Source organism: Myxine glutinosa, chromosome 11 (assembly GCF_964187855.1).
Source record: "Myxine glutinosa chromosome 11, kmMyxGlut1.1, whole genome shotgun sequence".
NCBI classification, from domain to species: domain Eukaryota; kingdom Metazoa; phylum Chordata; class Myxini; order Myxiniformes; family Myxinidae; genus Myxine; species Myxine glutinosa.
The window spans coordinates 129,114,950-129,129,054 of record NC_136271.1 but is presented as its reverse complement, the minus strand read 5'-3'; the positions used below and the strand labels follow the sequence as shown (position 1 = coordinate 129,129,054).

The 14,105-nt window shown below is 46.4% G+C and overlaps 1 protein-coding gene across 6 annotated transcripts in view; it reads right to left on the bottom strand.

Annotated features, from left to right (window-relative positions):
* Positions 1 to 14,105, bottom strand: part of LOC137436882 (alpha-aminoadipic semialdehyde synthase, mitochondrial) — a 248,802-nt gene that overhangs the window by 194,745 nt on the left and 39,952 nt on the right. For all 6 annotated transcript variants that reach the window (XM_078787110.1, XM_068131086.2, XM_078787111.1 and 3 more), the window contains 3 exons: positions 5,234 to 5,318; positions 4,401 to 4,468; positions 1,706 to 1,852 (listed from right to left, as the gene is read on the bottom strand). In XM_078787110.1, the coding sequence (XP_078643236.1) occupies positions 1,706 to 1,852; positions 4,401 to 4,468; positions 5,234 to 5,318 (300 nt within the window). The remainder of the gene's footprint in view (positions 1 to 1,705; positions 1,853 to 4,400; positions 4,469 to 5,233; positions 5,319 to 14,105) is intronic.

The window sequence follows — 14,105 nt, the reverse complement described above, 5'->3', positions numbered from 1 at the left end:
ATATTGTGTCGCTTAGCTGTAAAAGGTTCCTTACCGCTAAGCTGTGTACTCAAGGACACCAACCTCTCAAGTATGGCCTACTGTAAACACTAGCTCTTTCATGAACTGCCTTTAATCTCCAACCGAGTGGTCGAACATAACCTTCCCACCAATCGATGTTTCACAGTTAGACAGAAGGAAATCCAAAATGGAGGGTTCCAGTTACATGGCCAAAAACGTCTTTTTGGGGGGGTCGGTATATCAGGGCCACACCTGTGGAAGGACTGTAAACATATAGGTGATGATCTCATTCTTGTGTGGTCAATACTATGGCTCCTGCAAAGGAACTACCATGGAAACAAGCATAAAGAAGTCGAAGACCTAAACAGTGAAGGCCAAATCCATGCAGCAGATTATAACCAGACTTCACGTTTCAGCAAGGGCTGTTCACAACAGGTATCTGTTACATCTGAAGTTGAAGAGGATTTACTCACAATATTGATCTCCTTGGAACACTCTATTTTAAGGGGAGGCTTTACATGGAGACTTATTTAAGGGTAGGCAGGTTACCCCCAGGTGAGAAGCAAACTTCCCAAGCTCTTTCTTCTATGAGCTTTTCTCCAACTGTATTGCTCGACATTGTTGTATCTGCATCTTACGTCTTCTGTGATATATCAGTCGACTCATCCCAGTCTGTAGAGCAAAAGATGCTTCTGAAGCAATCTCATGGCAAGGATTATGATAGGTAGCGTGACATTGCATTCCCAGCAGCCTGCCACGGCCGGAATTTGGAATTTTGAGCCAAGGTGCTGGCAATAACTCATCGATTCTTCGTAAAAAGACAACGACATATGTAAAGCCGCGTCCGCAAAACCATTCGGACAGTTTATAGTGAGGCCGACAATGAAATCCAGACATGATAGCTCAAACATAAGGGCACGGCATCCCCACCATTCTTTTGGCTAATTTGAAATCAATTATACTTAAGTTTAGAGGTTCTAGATTAAAATGTCAAATTAAATCAACTAGCAACGGTACCCGCCCTATGGGTGGGGCTTCAATTGGGAGGCCCAAATGAAAAGGCAAAATATCAGAAATTAAGGTTTTAAAAATTTTTTTAAACGATTTATATAAACATCCGTTAAATCATATCTCACACAAATCATCAAAATCTAAACAGTATTTGTAGAATTTCAATAAAAGCCACATCACTGTTCATATCGGTAAATATTATTAGATCGTGTTTGGAAAAACTGGAAAATTGGAAAATTTGAAAATTTGAAAAATTGGAAAAAATTGGAAAATTGGGGAAAATAGGAAAAACAATATAGTCTATTTTACTCCAGGGAGTCCCACGATTACCGACCCAAAATTTCGTTGCGATCGGTTCAGCCGTTTTTGCTGTACCTGGGAACAGACAAACAGACAGTCAAACAGACAGACAGACAGACCGACATTTGGTGAATTATAGTAAGATGGGATATTGACCAGCAAATAAAAAGGGGGTAGGAAACTGCATATAAAACACAAAGTAACATCTAACCCCTCCACAGCAAGCAAATAACAAAATACAAATATGTAATGCCATTTTGCCATTCACACCAAAATATTCTTTATCTTCAGTTGAACCATATTTACCTCCAAACTTAACTTCACCTTTAGCGATCTGGTAGTTTGTATGTGCCAAAGTAATTCTTTAGGTGATGTAAATAACAGTTCTACATACCTGTGATACGTTACCGGTCCCAGAGAAAACAAAGGTCATAGGGCCAAGCTCAGCTGGAAGTTGTCCCAAGGCAATTTCATATCCAACATCACGCAAAGCCAACATGGCCTGTTCAAATGTTCGGTAGTTGTGCGCCATCGACATGTGCTGCGCAAAAAACAAAACCTCTCGTCAATCAAGGGGTTTTGTTGAGTTTACTTTTATATTTCTGCTGCTGCCTTTATTTTTCCAATATGTCATCAATGTACTATTGCCATTTTTATATGCAAGCTGAGATAGTGAAAGTCCTGTTTTTTTTGATCCGTTGCAGAATGATTGGCCAAATCATTTTGGAGTTTAAGCCACAATGGTATCATATCTACTTCCACCACCAAAGGTGGATAGGGGTTATGTTTTCACCCCTGCCTGTCTGTGAGCAGCATATCTCAAAATGTTGTGCATGGATTCGGATTAAACTTGGTGGAGAGGTTGGGTATGCCTTGAAAGGCGGTGGAGAAGTAGTGTATGTGTCAAGAACGAAATGATTAGATTTTGGTGAAGATTCGGATATGGATCCGGATAATAGAATTTTTTAAGTGATTCTTCACCATTGATAGTGTTACGTTTATGGGGTAAGAGAATGCAGTCGGAAAAGGTAGAATTGTACAGAAATAGTATGGACCGTGTGACGTGTAGGAGTATTTTGATGTACTAAGTGGGGAAAATATAGCTTATGGTTGTGTTTAAATGTTCATCATACGAGGGATGGTGATGTGTTAGTTAATAAAAGGGTTTAAGGCTAATTTACACCTGTGTGTCAAACCCTCTGTCTTCATTCCTAACATTTTTGCCAGTACGGCCGGCGAAGTATAACACACCCGGCCATTAATCACGCTTCATGAACTGACGGCCAAGCTACGGGCGCTCCAATGGACACGATACAGCAGAAGGCCCGCCCAGGATAGGCAGAGCGACCGTGGTACGATGGGCGGGGAAACTGCCGGAAGGCCACACCTCCCGAGTGAATGATGACGTAGGCGAGGCGAGCTGAGAGAGTAGCTTTGCGATTGGCCGAAGGGCGGGAGTGCGAGCGGGAGCAGAATGAGGACATTATATTTATTTGGTGTTAGCTGAGGAGAGCATTGAAGGACAGTGGAGGCTCGTTGGCTCGGCTGTGCTGTGGCAGGACGTGCTTCCCTTTATCAAAAAGGACGATTCCTTTGATTTCCCACACCAAGATGTTTGGAGCTTGGAGGAACCGAGAGGAAAGGGGGCCGTCGTCGCGACTCGCCTCATGACCATGGCGTCTTCGGCGTGCGGCATCGCCGCCATCTTAGCCAGGTCCCCACCTGCATGGCTTTGAGCTTCCACGGCCGCCAATCTTCCAAAATGACCCATTTTGGGGTGAGATAAGAGAAAAAGGGGATATTTTTATTTAATTACTTTTACCCTGTGTGTGTGGTTGAGTCTGAGGTTAGGATCCTCATATGGAATTTTACCTCAGCATTCGTTATTTTTGTCCATGCCTTATTTTCTTAGAAATCATTATTGTTGCATTTATTTGTCATGTTGTGTTTGGGTTTCAGAATAAACCCATGTGTTTTGTGAGAATAAGCCTTCTGTCTCTTCCCTTTCACATGCGTCAGTCACCACCATTATTTGACGTCGCATTGGGAGTCAAAGCTGGTTCGGCTCATCCGTCCAAGACTGGTGTTCACTAGCTATGGACGTGGCAATAGGTATGGCCAAACAAATATGTATATATATCACAATATCTTCAAAGGTTATGGACAGATTTGCATGACACATGATGGACAATTGTGTGTGTGACAAGGACCAATTTATTTAATTTTGGTGAAGATCTGGATTCGAATACAAGATTATATTTTATAATTTTCAGTGATTCTTCACCATTGAAGTGATAGGGCCAAAAACGATATTTCAAAAAGTTATGGATGCATTCTGACGAAACTTGGAAGATGAGTTGGTTAGATGACAAGAACAAGCCGTTTCGAATTTGGTTCATATCCGAATCCAGATCTGGCCTATTGGTGGGATACTAAACGTAAACTGTTCAACCTGGCGGACGTATGCGCTCTACCGAGTACCGTTCTAGTTGATTTTCTTTTAGAATCTGGACATTTAGTGTTATGTTTGAAATAAAAAATCCTTTGCTAGAAGCAGAATTCATAAAATTGTAAGTGTGCTAAAACTGCAAACATTGCCAAGTATGTTTCAATAACAGTTGGACTGGCTCTGGTGCATTAACTTTATCACAAGTTGCTGATTTACTTTTTTTTGAGGTTTTATCGTCTCGAGTGAGAAGGACAGAAAATCCAAAGCACATACTGTATGTTCATGCAATATGCAAGATTTATGGTTTCCTTTCATTGTAAACACATTAACGATGAAACATAACTGGGAGATATTGGGAACAAGAAGGAGATGTCCCCTACCGATGTAATATTTTCCCCAAATCCAAAAATGGCATAACTTTGTGAAAATTTGATGAAACGTCCTGAAACTTGAAGTTGTTCTGGAACTTATCATAATAAAAACATGTACCAGATTTCAGTTGAATATGTTAAATGATATAGGGAAAAAGGCTGAAAAACCACAGGTGGGACGGACAGACGGGCAGACAGAGAGCAAACCTATAGCAGTGTCCTTACAAGTGGAGACTACAGGTGCAAGGTGAGAGAAGTGGAGGCATTACCATAAAGGGGGTATTGAATCCGAGTTCCAGTAAGCGCAGGCCCAGACCATGTAATATATCAATCATTCCTGGGAAAAATAATTTTATAATCAAATAAAGTTCGAAGACTTAATAACAAACTCATTTCCTACAGTCTCCTTTCGCAACTAATCCCAAATTGTCATACATCTCATCAACAATGGCTTTTAGTCCTCAGTAATGTTGATGGAGATCATCATGGGCTGACATGATGGCCGAGAAGTACGCACATTCATCTCTTATCTCATCCCAGCTATAAACTGCCGTCCTGGTGTTTCACAGGAAGGGCGAATCATCAATGTGTGTGCCGCCCATCGAATGAACGTTAAACGGGTGTCCCGTATTCCGGCGGCATTCTTTGGTGGACGTTAATTCCAAATTGCTGGCATATCCAGCAGGGGGCACTGCATCAGCTGCACAGCCACGCCCTCAGCCAGATGCCACCCCGTAGCTTTGTACTGCATCCAAACAAAAATGTCCTTATTTCTCAAGATGTCGTTGGGTAAGGAACCTAATGAACTCTCTAGTTGTTTGGATTTTTGTTGCATATTTCACAGTTGTGTGTGTCATGACTCATGAGACTTGACAGATATGCAAACATTAATTCAATAATCAAGTGAGTCATAGTTATCTCAATGGTGACTGGTTCAGAATAATTTTAACTTCACATAGTGAATCTCGCGAGATTTGCACCACTATTTCGTGCAAATCTCGCGAGATTTGTCTCAAGTACGGATGTCTCAGTGATGCATGCCAATGATCCACATAATGCGGCATTGACAGCCACGTGACAAAACACATAAGCAAACCAGTACCTGCTATTCCTGCCCACTTTCCAGATGCAACGACCTGATGACCTTCCTCATTCACCATGGCCTCGTAGTCCAGAAGTCGTACCCCCTGCAGAAATATTCATACAATTAACTAAAACAATAAGGAAAAAAAAAAAAATGTACATTTATTAATTAGTGTTCTCCATATTGTCATAATAAAGGTTTGTTGAAAATTTGATGACAAAAGCTCAAATGGTATAAGCATTATGCCCTGGACACACACACACACACACACACACACACACACACACACACACACACACACACACACACACACACACACACTCGAAGTAAAATGGAACTTCCGGTCAAGCCTTTCCTGAGAAGGCAACATCTCAAGCCTGCTACAAAGCTCAACACTTAACAGCTTAAATACAGCGATGTGCAATCAGCTTCAACATAACCTTAATGCCACCTTGGAACAATTGGATCTACCTACTACCAATGCTGAAGTGGGATGAGCCATTTTACAAGACATCACCTTCAGGGCAGCTTTTGACGTTCTCGGTTTCGTGAAGCGTAGTCACAAAGACTGGTTTGACGAGAACGCCTCCCAGATCAAAAGTTTACTTGATTCCATGCATGCGGCCCACCTCTGCTGGATTGATGACAGGCTGAGTGAGCAAATATTCTTCTTACCTGCAACTTAGGAGACTCTCACAGTCAAGGCTACATTCCAAGAAAGACAGCTGGTGGGTAGCAGAAGTGGAAGAAATTCAGGAGGCAGCCAATACAAATAATTTCAGGTGCTTCCACGCTGGTCTAAAGTCTGTCTATGGACCATCTTCTCGTGGTATCGCTGCGCTCCATAGCTAGGATGGCCAGCACCTTATCACGGATCCAAACAAGAATCTGGATCACTATGCTGAACGCTTTAATGGTGTCCTCAATTACCCGTCCTCCATTTTCGATGCGACCATTGACCCTTGGTTTCCCCAGCAGCCTATATTAGAAGACGTTCCCTGCCCTCCGACTACAATAGAGCCCACCACAGCTATCAAAGAGATGTCATCTGGAAAGACCCCCTGGTGAGGATGGTATCCTCTCCAAGGTTTTCAAGTTTGGTGGTACCAACCTCCTCACATGACTGACCCAACTCTACAGTACCATCTGGAATGAGGAATCAGTACCGCAGGTCTTCAAAGATGCCACGATTGTTCCCCTGTACAAATGCAAAGGTGATAGGTCGTGGTCGACAACTACTGTGGTGTGGCCCTGCTATCTATTGCTGGAAAAATACTTGCCCGCATCATTAGCCGTGTCGCAGACGCTGCTTATAGAGTGCACTCTGCTGTTGTTGTTGTTCTTCTTGTTATTCTTGTTCTTCTTCTTCTTCTTGTTCTTGCAGAGAAGACAAAACCTCAAAGCTCGACCCATTCTGGGAACCATAGCTCCACCCATTCTGGAAGAGGCTTCATATAAACAAATATCCACCATTTTATTAACTCGCATAGCTTTGAGGCCTGTTTTGTAGGCCCGTGGTGTCTTCCTCTCTCACACAGTTTTATTTCAAATCAAATTCGATATATCATTTCATTTTTCACAGTCACTAACGTAGTTTTAGACTCTGTTGAAAAAAAACGGGAAGAAAATCCGAATGAAAGTTGCCCTTTATAGACCGAAATGAATTCTCAAAGGCCTGTAACTTCAAGTCCATTGAGATTTTTTTTTTTTAATCGCGGCATGGTCAGTCATACACCGCCCGAAATAACAGACGGGAAAATGCCGAGATATATATATATTGTTACAGATCGCGGTTAGATGTTATAGACCGAGCGGTTGGTGACCGCGACCTAACAAACTTACCCGATTCCACCCGAACTTTGGCCGTATCGCACCGTAGCTGCCCAATCTGGAAAAGACTAAAACGACCGAATGCAAAGAGGAAAAGGAATAAAACGAGAAGACGGACAGAAGAGTGACTGGGTTTATTATTATTTACACACAAGCAAAAAGCAAGCAGTCACGTTTATTTACAGGCACATGAGACGCAGGTGACACAGTGAAAATGATTAGCTTACCTACAGTCTTAATTAACCCAGGACAGAACAAACAAGACACTGACTCACGCGGGGAATGACAGGAATGGCAGGAGGTGGATGGCTGGAGGTGAACGCTTGGTGGAGCCAACGCGGAGCTTGGTGGAGGTGAACGCTTGGTGGAGCCAACACGGAGCTTGGTGGAGGTGAACGCTTGGTGGAGCCTTGGTGGAGGTTGGTGTGACGGGTTCTCTCTCCTTCCCTCACAAGCTTCAGGACTCTTTCTCCCTCTTCCTTAGTCCCACCCAGGCCAACAACTTCCTCTCTTGCTTAGTCCAACTCAAGGCCTTTCTGTCTTCTGCTCTCCTCTGTAAAAGCGCATCTCCCCTTGGACACGCCCTGCCTTGGGTTATATAGGCCCCCGCCCCTCAACCTTTTCGAACCTCCCCGATCGCTCTTCCTCCGCCCTCTCTAGCCAAACCCCTGGCTCATGGTTGGTCGAGTGGGGCTGGCTCACTCCTCCCCTCTATGACGAGGTGGAGACACGCCTTTCTTCCCCAACCCTGCCTCGTGGCCAATGGTGGTTGAAGAAAACCGCCCAAAATGCGGAAGGCAATTGGAAGGGAGGTTTTGGGAATGGGTATGGAAGTTTTGGGAGTGGGAATGAAGGGAATCTATCTCTTTCACTGGTGCAATGGAGTATTTCTATTAATGGGAGACACAGCCTTATCCTAAAACACAGAATAAGATATAACTATCGAACATGGATATTCTATGATTGGCTGACGTGTATGCTTGTGGACTAATTATGGAACGCCCTTTTGATCTTTACACAGCTCCGGAGGCAGGAGGCACAGAATAACAATAACAACAATAATAATAATTCACACCAATTTACCACAATACAACACAATCAAAAAAATATACAGTCCTCATATCCGCAACACTGCACCCTCCTCCTCTTAGGCACATCCCGGGCCTACAACTTTTATTTAGTGTGACACGTAGGTGTAGTTCCCTCTACTTTTAACCTGACCCTGAGTGCGACAGTTTTTAAAACATAAATAAATGTGTCCCGCTGCTCCATTGCACCCTGCCTAACAGACTTACGCCCACAGTTAACCGAATTGCGGAATTGTCTTCAAACTAAACACTGACGGTGGGGAGCATTATTTACACTGACGCTATTTTTATTTACAAAACTAACCCAGGACCTGTAATTGTTCTTTCTGGGGGGGGAGACAGTCTGTTCTGCATCAATGCACCATTAAAGCACCCAAAAACGCACCAATACACACCCAAGCACCAATCGGTGCAGTCATCACTGTTCAAGAATATAAAATAAATCAACAACCCCTAACCCTGCAGGTGATCTCTTGCTCTTCGGCTCCCTCTGCTGGCTATTATTATTTTCCTGGTGTTGTCATCTTCCCTTGCTGGCGGCCTATTTGCAATAAAAGAATGCACCTAACATGTCCGTTTTTATTTTATTTATGGCCCACAGGGGCCGACTACGTGTGGTTCACCTGTGGGGCATCGGTGCCCTGTGGCCAAGGTCCGCCAGCAAGATTTCGGGCCCTCCTGGCCGGTTCCAGCAGAGGGGCCATGCCCCAACCCATGGGGTCCATAAGCGGTGCTCGGCCACAGACATGTGGCCCATAATGTGGTGCATCGATGTAGACAGCTGGTTCTGGGAATTTCGGGCACACAATGGCCGACCCACGCACGCTCCCCTCGGCACCCAATGGCGCACAGGTCATGTGGGAGACAAAAGGGGAAAGACAATTGAGCGAGGGGTAAGGTCACAAGGGTACACGTCAATAAGGCAATGCAAGGCGAAATGCGTACGGAGGGCGAAGTGAGAAAGCTCGTCCCTACCGTACGTCACCCCCCTGTCACCTACCCTACCCTTGCCCTTACCCCATATGTACAAAAATCTACCCATTTACAAATTTGTCACTACTGTCACGTCTTCCCCATATTTCTCCTATACCAAATTCGTCTCCACAATCCCTCTAACCAAAATTTGCCATCACCCAATTCATCATCAATCCTCATAGGGAGGAAGAGATGGAACAACAAAGCACAATGTCACACCCACGTCATGATGCGTCTCACAATCCAAACATTTGCATCATAAAAAATAATCAAACCATGGCATGGTGTGGAGTACCTGTCACCTCAGGTGAGTGGATGCAGATGGTGCGAGGAGACTTCATCCTAACTACTTTCTAAATGACATTAACACACTTTACACTACCCGGGGTCTTTCCCTGCCAATCCATTGGCCAACTTACACTATGGGTTCTAAAAACCAATTCCCATTGCCCAAACTGTGGTGCTTCTCAATTTGGGGTCTCACTCCCCCGATTCATCTCCCGGTGCCCGCACAATTTCTGGGCTGCGACGTGTAGCTCTCCCAGCAGGTCTACCCACCTGCACACCTCCACCACTGTAGTTGCCACCCGAGCTTACCTAGCTCCTCACCCTAACCTATCTAACTGGGGCGGGCCCCTCCTGGCTCTGTCACCCCTCTCGGTGCCCTCTGGCACTGGGCTACCCGGGTCCGTCCTCCGGATCCTCGGGCCCCATCCACAACAACTACTACCGGCTCCCAGAGCCCACCTGCGGCCTCACCTGGCCGACATCCTCACAGTGGTGGAGTGCTCAAACCAACTACACACACTAACAGGCTACACGCCCAGCCATTTCCACAACACTAATGCACCCATCCAAACATCATTCTTCCAACCGCACCACAGATGCCAATATCCAACCACAATTTACCTGTACCCTCTACCTAACACTTACACTCACCCGCCCCGGGTATCCATGATGGGGGTCCATCCTTCCCCCATTCACACCTTCGCACCATCCACTCCACTCCACAATTTCCACCATACTCACTCCACGACCATCCATTCCAATACTCCATACCATCTATTCCATACACCTGTCCTCCATTCACCTGTCGTTGCACACCTGTGCAATCATACCTGGTGCCACCTGCACCCTCCTCCTCTTCCTGGACCAGTTGGTCAACACAACACACATCACCATCACTCACTCATACACTGCTCCATTCACCTGTTCAGTTGCACACCTGTGCAATCACACCTGTTCAATCTTCAAACACACGGCATCATCTCAGCTAACTACTCCCCTCTGAAACTTGCGCTTCCCAGTCGTCCCTTTAAACTATTGCGCTCCCACGTCATTATCATCCACTCTAATCTACCTGCGTCCCCACTACAGGTATCAGTCACTAACTAACCTTAACGTCACCTAATGTCATCTTCGCTAGATCCCTATCAATATAACCTAACCCACCCGGGCTAGTTTTCACTGCCATACCCCATAAATCTATAGCGCATTTGCCCCACTTTCTGTGAGGGATGGTGGATTTGCCATCCCACCACATCGGGGAGGTCCTACTATCAATTTGGCACACCAAATCCAACAAATCAAAAATTTTCTATTTACTGCCAATTCTATTCACTTTTATAAATTTCGTATCAAATCACTATCACTATCACCATCACCCTTTGTCTACTTATTACATCCTCTCGGTGCGCCAATTCCCTTCTAAAGCTCGGCTTCGTACAGCCGAGCAATGAACGCGGGTTCTTTTGTGCCAGCGGCTGGATACGTCCCGCATTCGGGGCAGGGACGGAGGCTTACCCGGGCCGAGATCCCACGCACCAACTCGGCGTGGAGCCATCCAATGTCCCGATCTCGACCTGCCGGCACGTCTCAATAGCAAGTGGTCGCCATGACGACCCTTCCTATCGGGCTGCCCGCTCCGCCTAGTGGAGCCCGGACGCGGCCGTTCCACGCGAGGCCCAGCGTGGATCGCGCACGGCAGTCCTTTCGAACCCACCGTGGCTCGGATCCCCGCTGGTTCTCGCGGCATGCGAAGCTGCCCGACGCGCACCGAGGGCCCGATTCGGCTATAAGTCGTTCTAACTTCTAACCTGGTTACCGTCGATGCTTCACCTGCAGGCTTACATGCATACGCTACCCCTTTCTTGCTCACACCTCCAGCTGGTCCCATGCTCCTCGTACCTTCCCTTACACACCTCGGTACACTCACTCCGCTCACCGACTTGGTCACACACCTGACCACCGAACACCTTGGCACACATTCGTCACTCGCACACCTCACCAACACACCTCTTCGCTCCCCTTTCTCGGTCACCTCCTCTGTGACAATCACAGGTGTGCTTTCACCCGCACACCCAACCACGTGCCTCACGACCAAATCAAGTGTGCATTCCCACACACGCTCTACCATTCCAGGTGTGCATCCTTCCATTCCAGGTGTACATCCTCGCTCACCGTTCACAACCAACTCACGCTCCGTGTGACTCTCACTACTTCCACCTCCATTCTTGACAGCGCACTCACCCTTACTCACGACGGCACACTCTTTCCTCATGCACCCGTCCGTTACACACCTTTCTCGCGCACACTCTTGCGCACACTCTCCCGTTACATCCTCTGTAACACTCACCACAGGCGTGCATTCTCCCTTACTCTTGACAGCATGCGCTTCCCCCATGCACCCATCCGTTACACACCTTTCTCGCGCATCCTCTTGCGCACACTTTTTCGTTACTTCCTCCGTAACACTCACCACACCGCGCTTCCATGTGCTCCCTCGCACACGCGCTTCGACCAACTCACTCTTGACGGCACACTCTCTAGTCGGCGCGCACTTTTTCCTCACACACCCCATGGTCAGACATTCTCGCACACCTCTTTTTTCGCACACCAGACCTGTCGCACACTTCACCAACGGCCTCTCACGAACACCCGGATCCAAACCAATCCCCAAGCCGACTGAAGCTTTCCTCACATCATATACATTGCCACTCACCTCCGTATCTTGTCTCCGCACCTCCTTTGCCACCTGCAAACTCTTTATTTGGTTAGTGAGCATCACATTATGAGTTGAGCACCGACCTTGCACATATTCCATCACCTCCTCCTGGATTTCTCTTTTTGTTTCTGTCCGTCTCTTCTTAATTTCACTCACCTCTTCTTCCACTTCCTCTAATTTTTGTTTAACCTCTTTTATTTCTCGGTGCGTCTCCTCAAGTTCGTCCTCTAAGGCTACCGTGACCGTCTCTATGTGCATCCTCACCTGCCGGTCCTTTGTCTCCATTATCTCTGTCACCTCGTCCACCCTCATTGTCAGTTCCTCACGTACCATCTGACATTGCCTCTGTGTCGCTATTAATTCGTTTTTAATTTCTTTTTGTGTCGCCTTTAACCCTCCTAGTACCGCAGTGTTCTTTTGAACCTGCTCCACTAGTTCTTTTTGTCCCTCTGTCAGCTGTTCCACCTCCTCCGTCAGATCTTCTATTCCCCCTTGTAACTTTGCCGTATTATTTCTCACCTCTTTCTCCATACGCTTTTCACCTCGCTTTACCTCCTCGCGTAGCCCCGAGACCTCCTCACTTACACCTCGTCGTATCCCCTCCATCTCTTTTGTAGATGCCACCCTCATCTGTCCCAATTCATCCCTCTGAGCATCCAGTTTACTTTCTAACCCGATTTTTACCTCCTCTATCTGCTCTCCCATTTGTTTAATTTCTCGGGCGGATTGCTCCCCTATCTCCCGCAATTTGCCTTCCATCCTGTTTTCTAACCCCTCTAACCCCTTTTTCATCCCTTCCATTTGATTCTCTTGAGCGGCCATTCTGTTTTCTACTCCCGTTAACCCATTCTTTACCTCTTTTATCCCGTTGTCTAACCCCTCAAAATTATTGTCTAACTTCCCAAATTTCTTGTCTAACTCCCCAAATTTCTTGTCTAACCCCTCACCGGTACCCCTCGCTTCGTCCCTCATTACCCCCATCATTCTGCTTTCCATTTTCGCACTATCAGCCCTTGCTTCATCCCTCATTTTGTCCATAAGGGCCCCGATTTGTAGCAACAAAAGGTCCGAATCCAACGGCGGCGCTGCTACTATCGCGGGCGCGGCAAAATTTGGTGCCGCTACACCCACGTGCGCGAGGACGCCATTTTGCGCGCCTGATACTCCCTCAACCGCCTCCTCATTGCTCCCCTCCATTTGATCCTGGGTTACTCCTAACCCCTCCTCTAGCTCACCCACCGGCATTCGATCACCTTGACCAGCCATGGCGCGATTTCAAAATTCGTGTTTTATAAAACAAAACAAATTTCGGCCGCTCCAAATTTTGACCAAATTTTTTCTAGATGTTTTCTTTTTTATTAAAAAATTTGGTTCGGGCCCCGAATTCCACTCCCAGACACCAATTGTTACTGATATAACACAATTGGTGTTCCAAAATTTGGGCCTAACAAATTTAGTCCCAGGTCCGAATCCAACTCCTGACAACCAATTGTTACAGATCGCGGTTAGATGTTATAGACCGAGCGGTTGGTGACCGCGACCTAACAAACTTACCCGATTCCACCCGAACTTTGGCCGTATCGCACCATAGCTGCCCAATCTGGAAAAGACTAAAACGACCGAATGCAAAGAGGAAAAGGAATAAAACGAGAAGACGGACAGAAGAGTGACTGGGTTTATTATTATTTACACACAAGCAAAAAGCAAGCAGTCACGTTTATTTACAGGCACATGAGACGCAGGTGACACAGTGAAAATGATTAGCTTACCTACAGTCTTAATTAACCCAGGACAGAACAAACAAGACACTGACTCACGCGGGGAATGACAGGAATGGCAGGAGGTGGATGGCTGGAGGTGAACGCTTGGTGGAGCCAACGCGGAGCTTGGTGGAGGTGAACGCTTGGTGGAGCCAACGCGGAGCTTGGTGGAGGTGAACGCTTGGTGGAGCCTTGGTGGAGGTTGGTGTGACGGGTTCTCTCTCCTTCCCTCA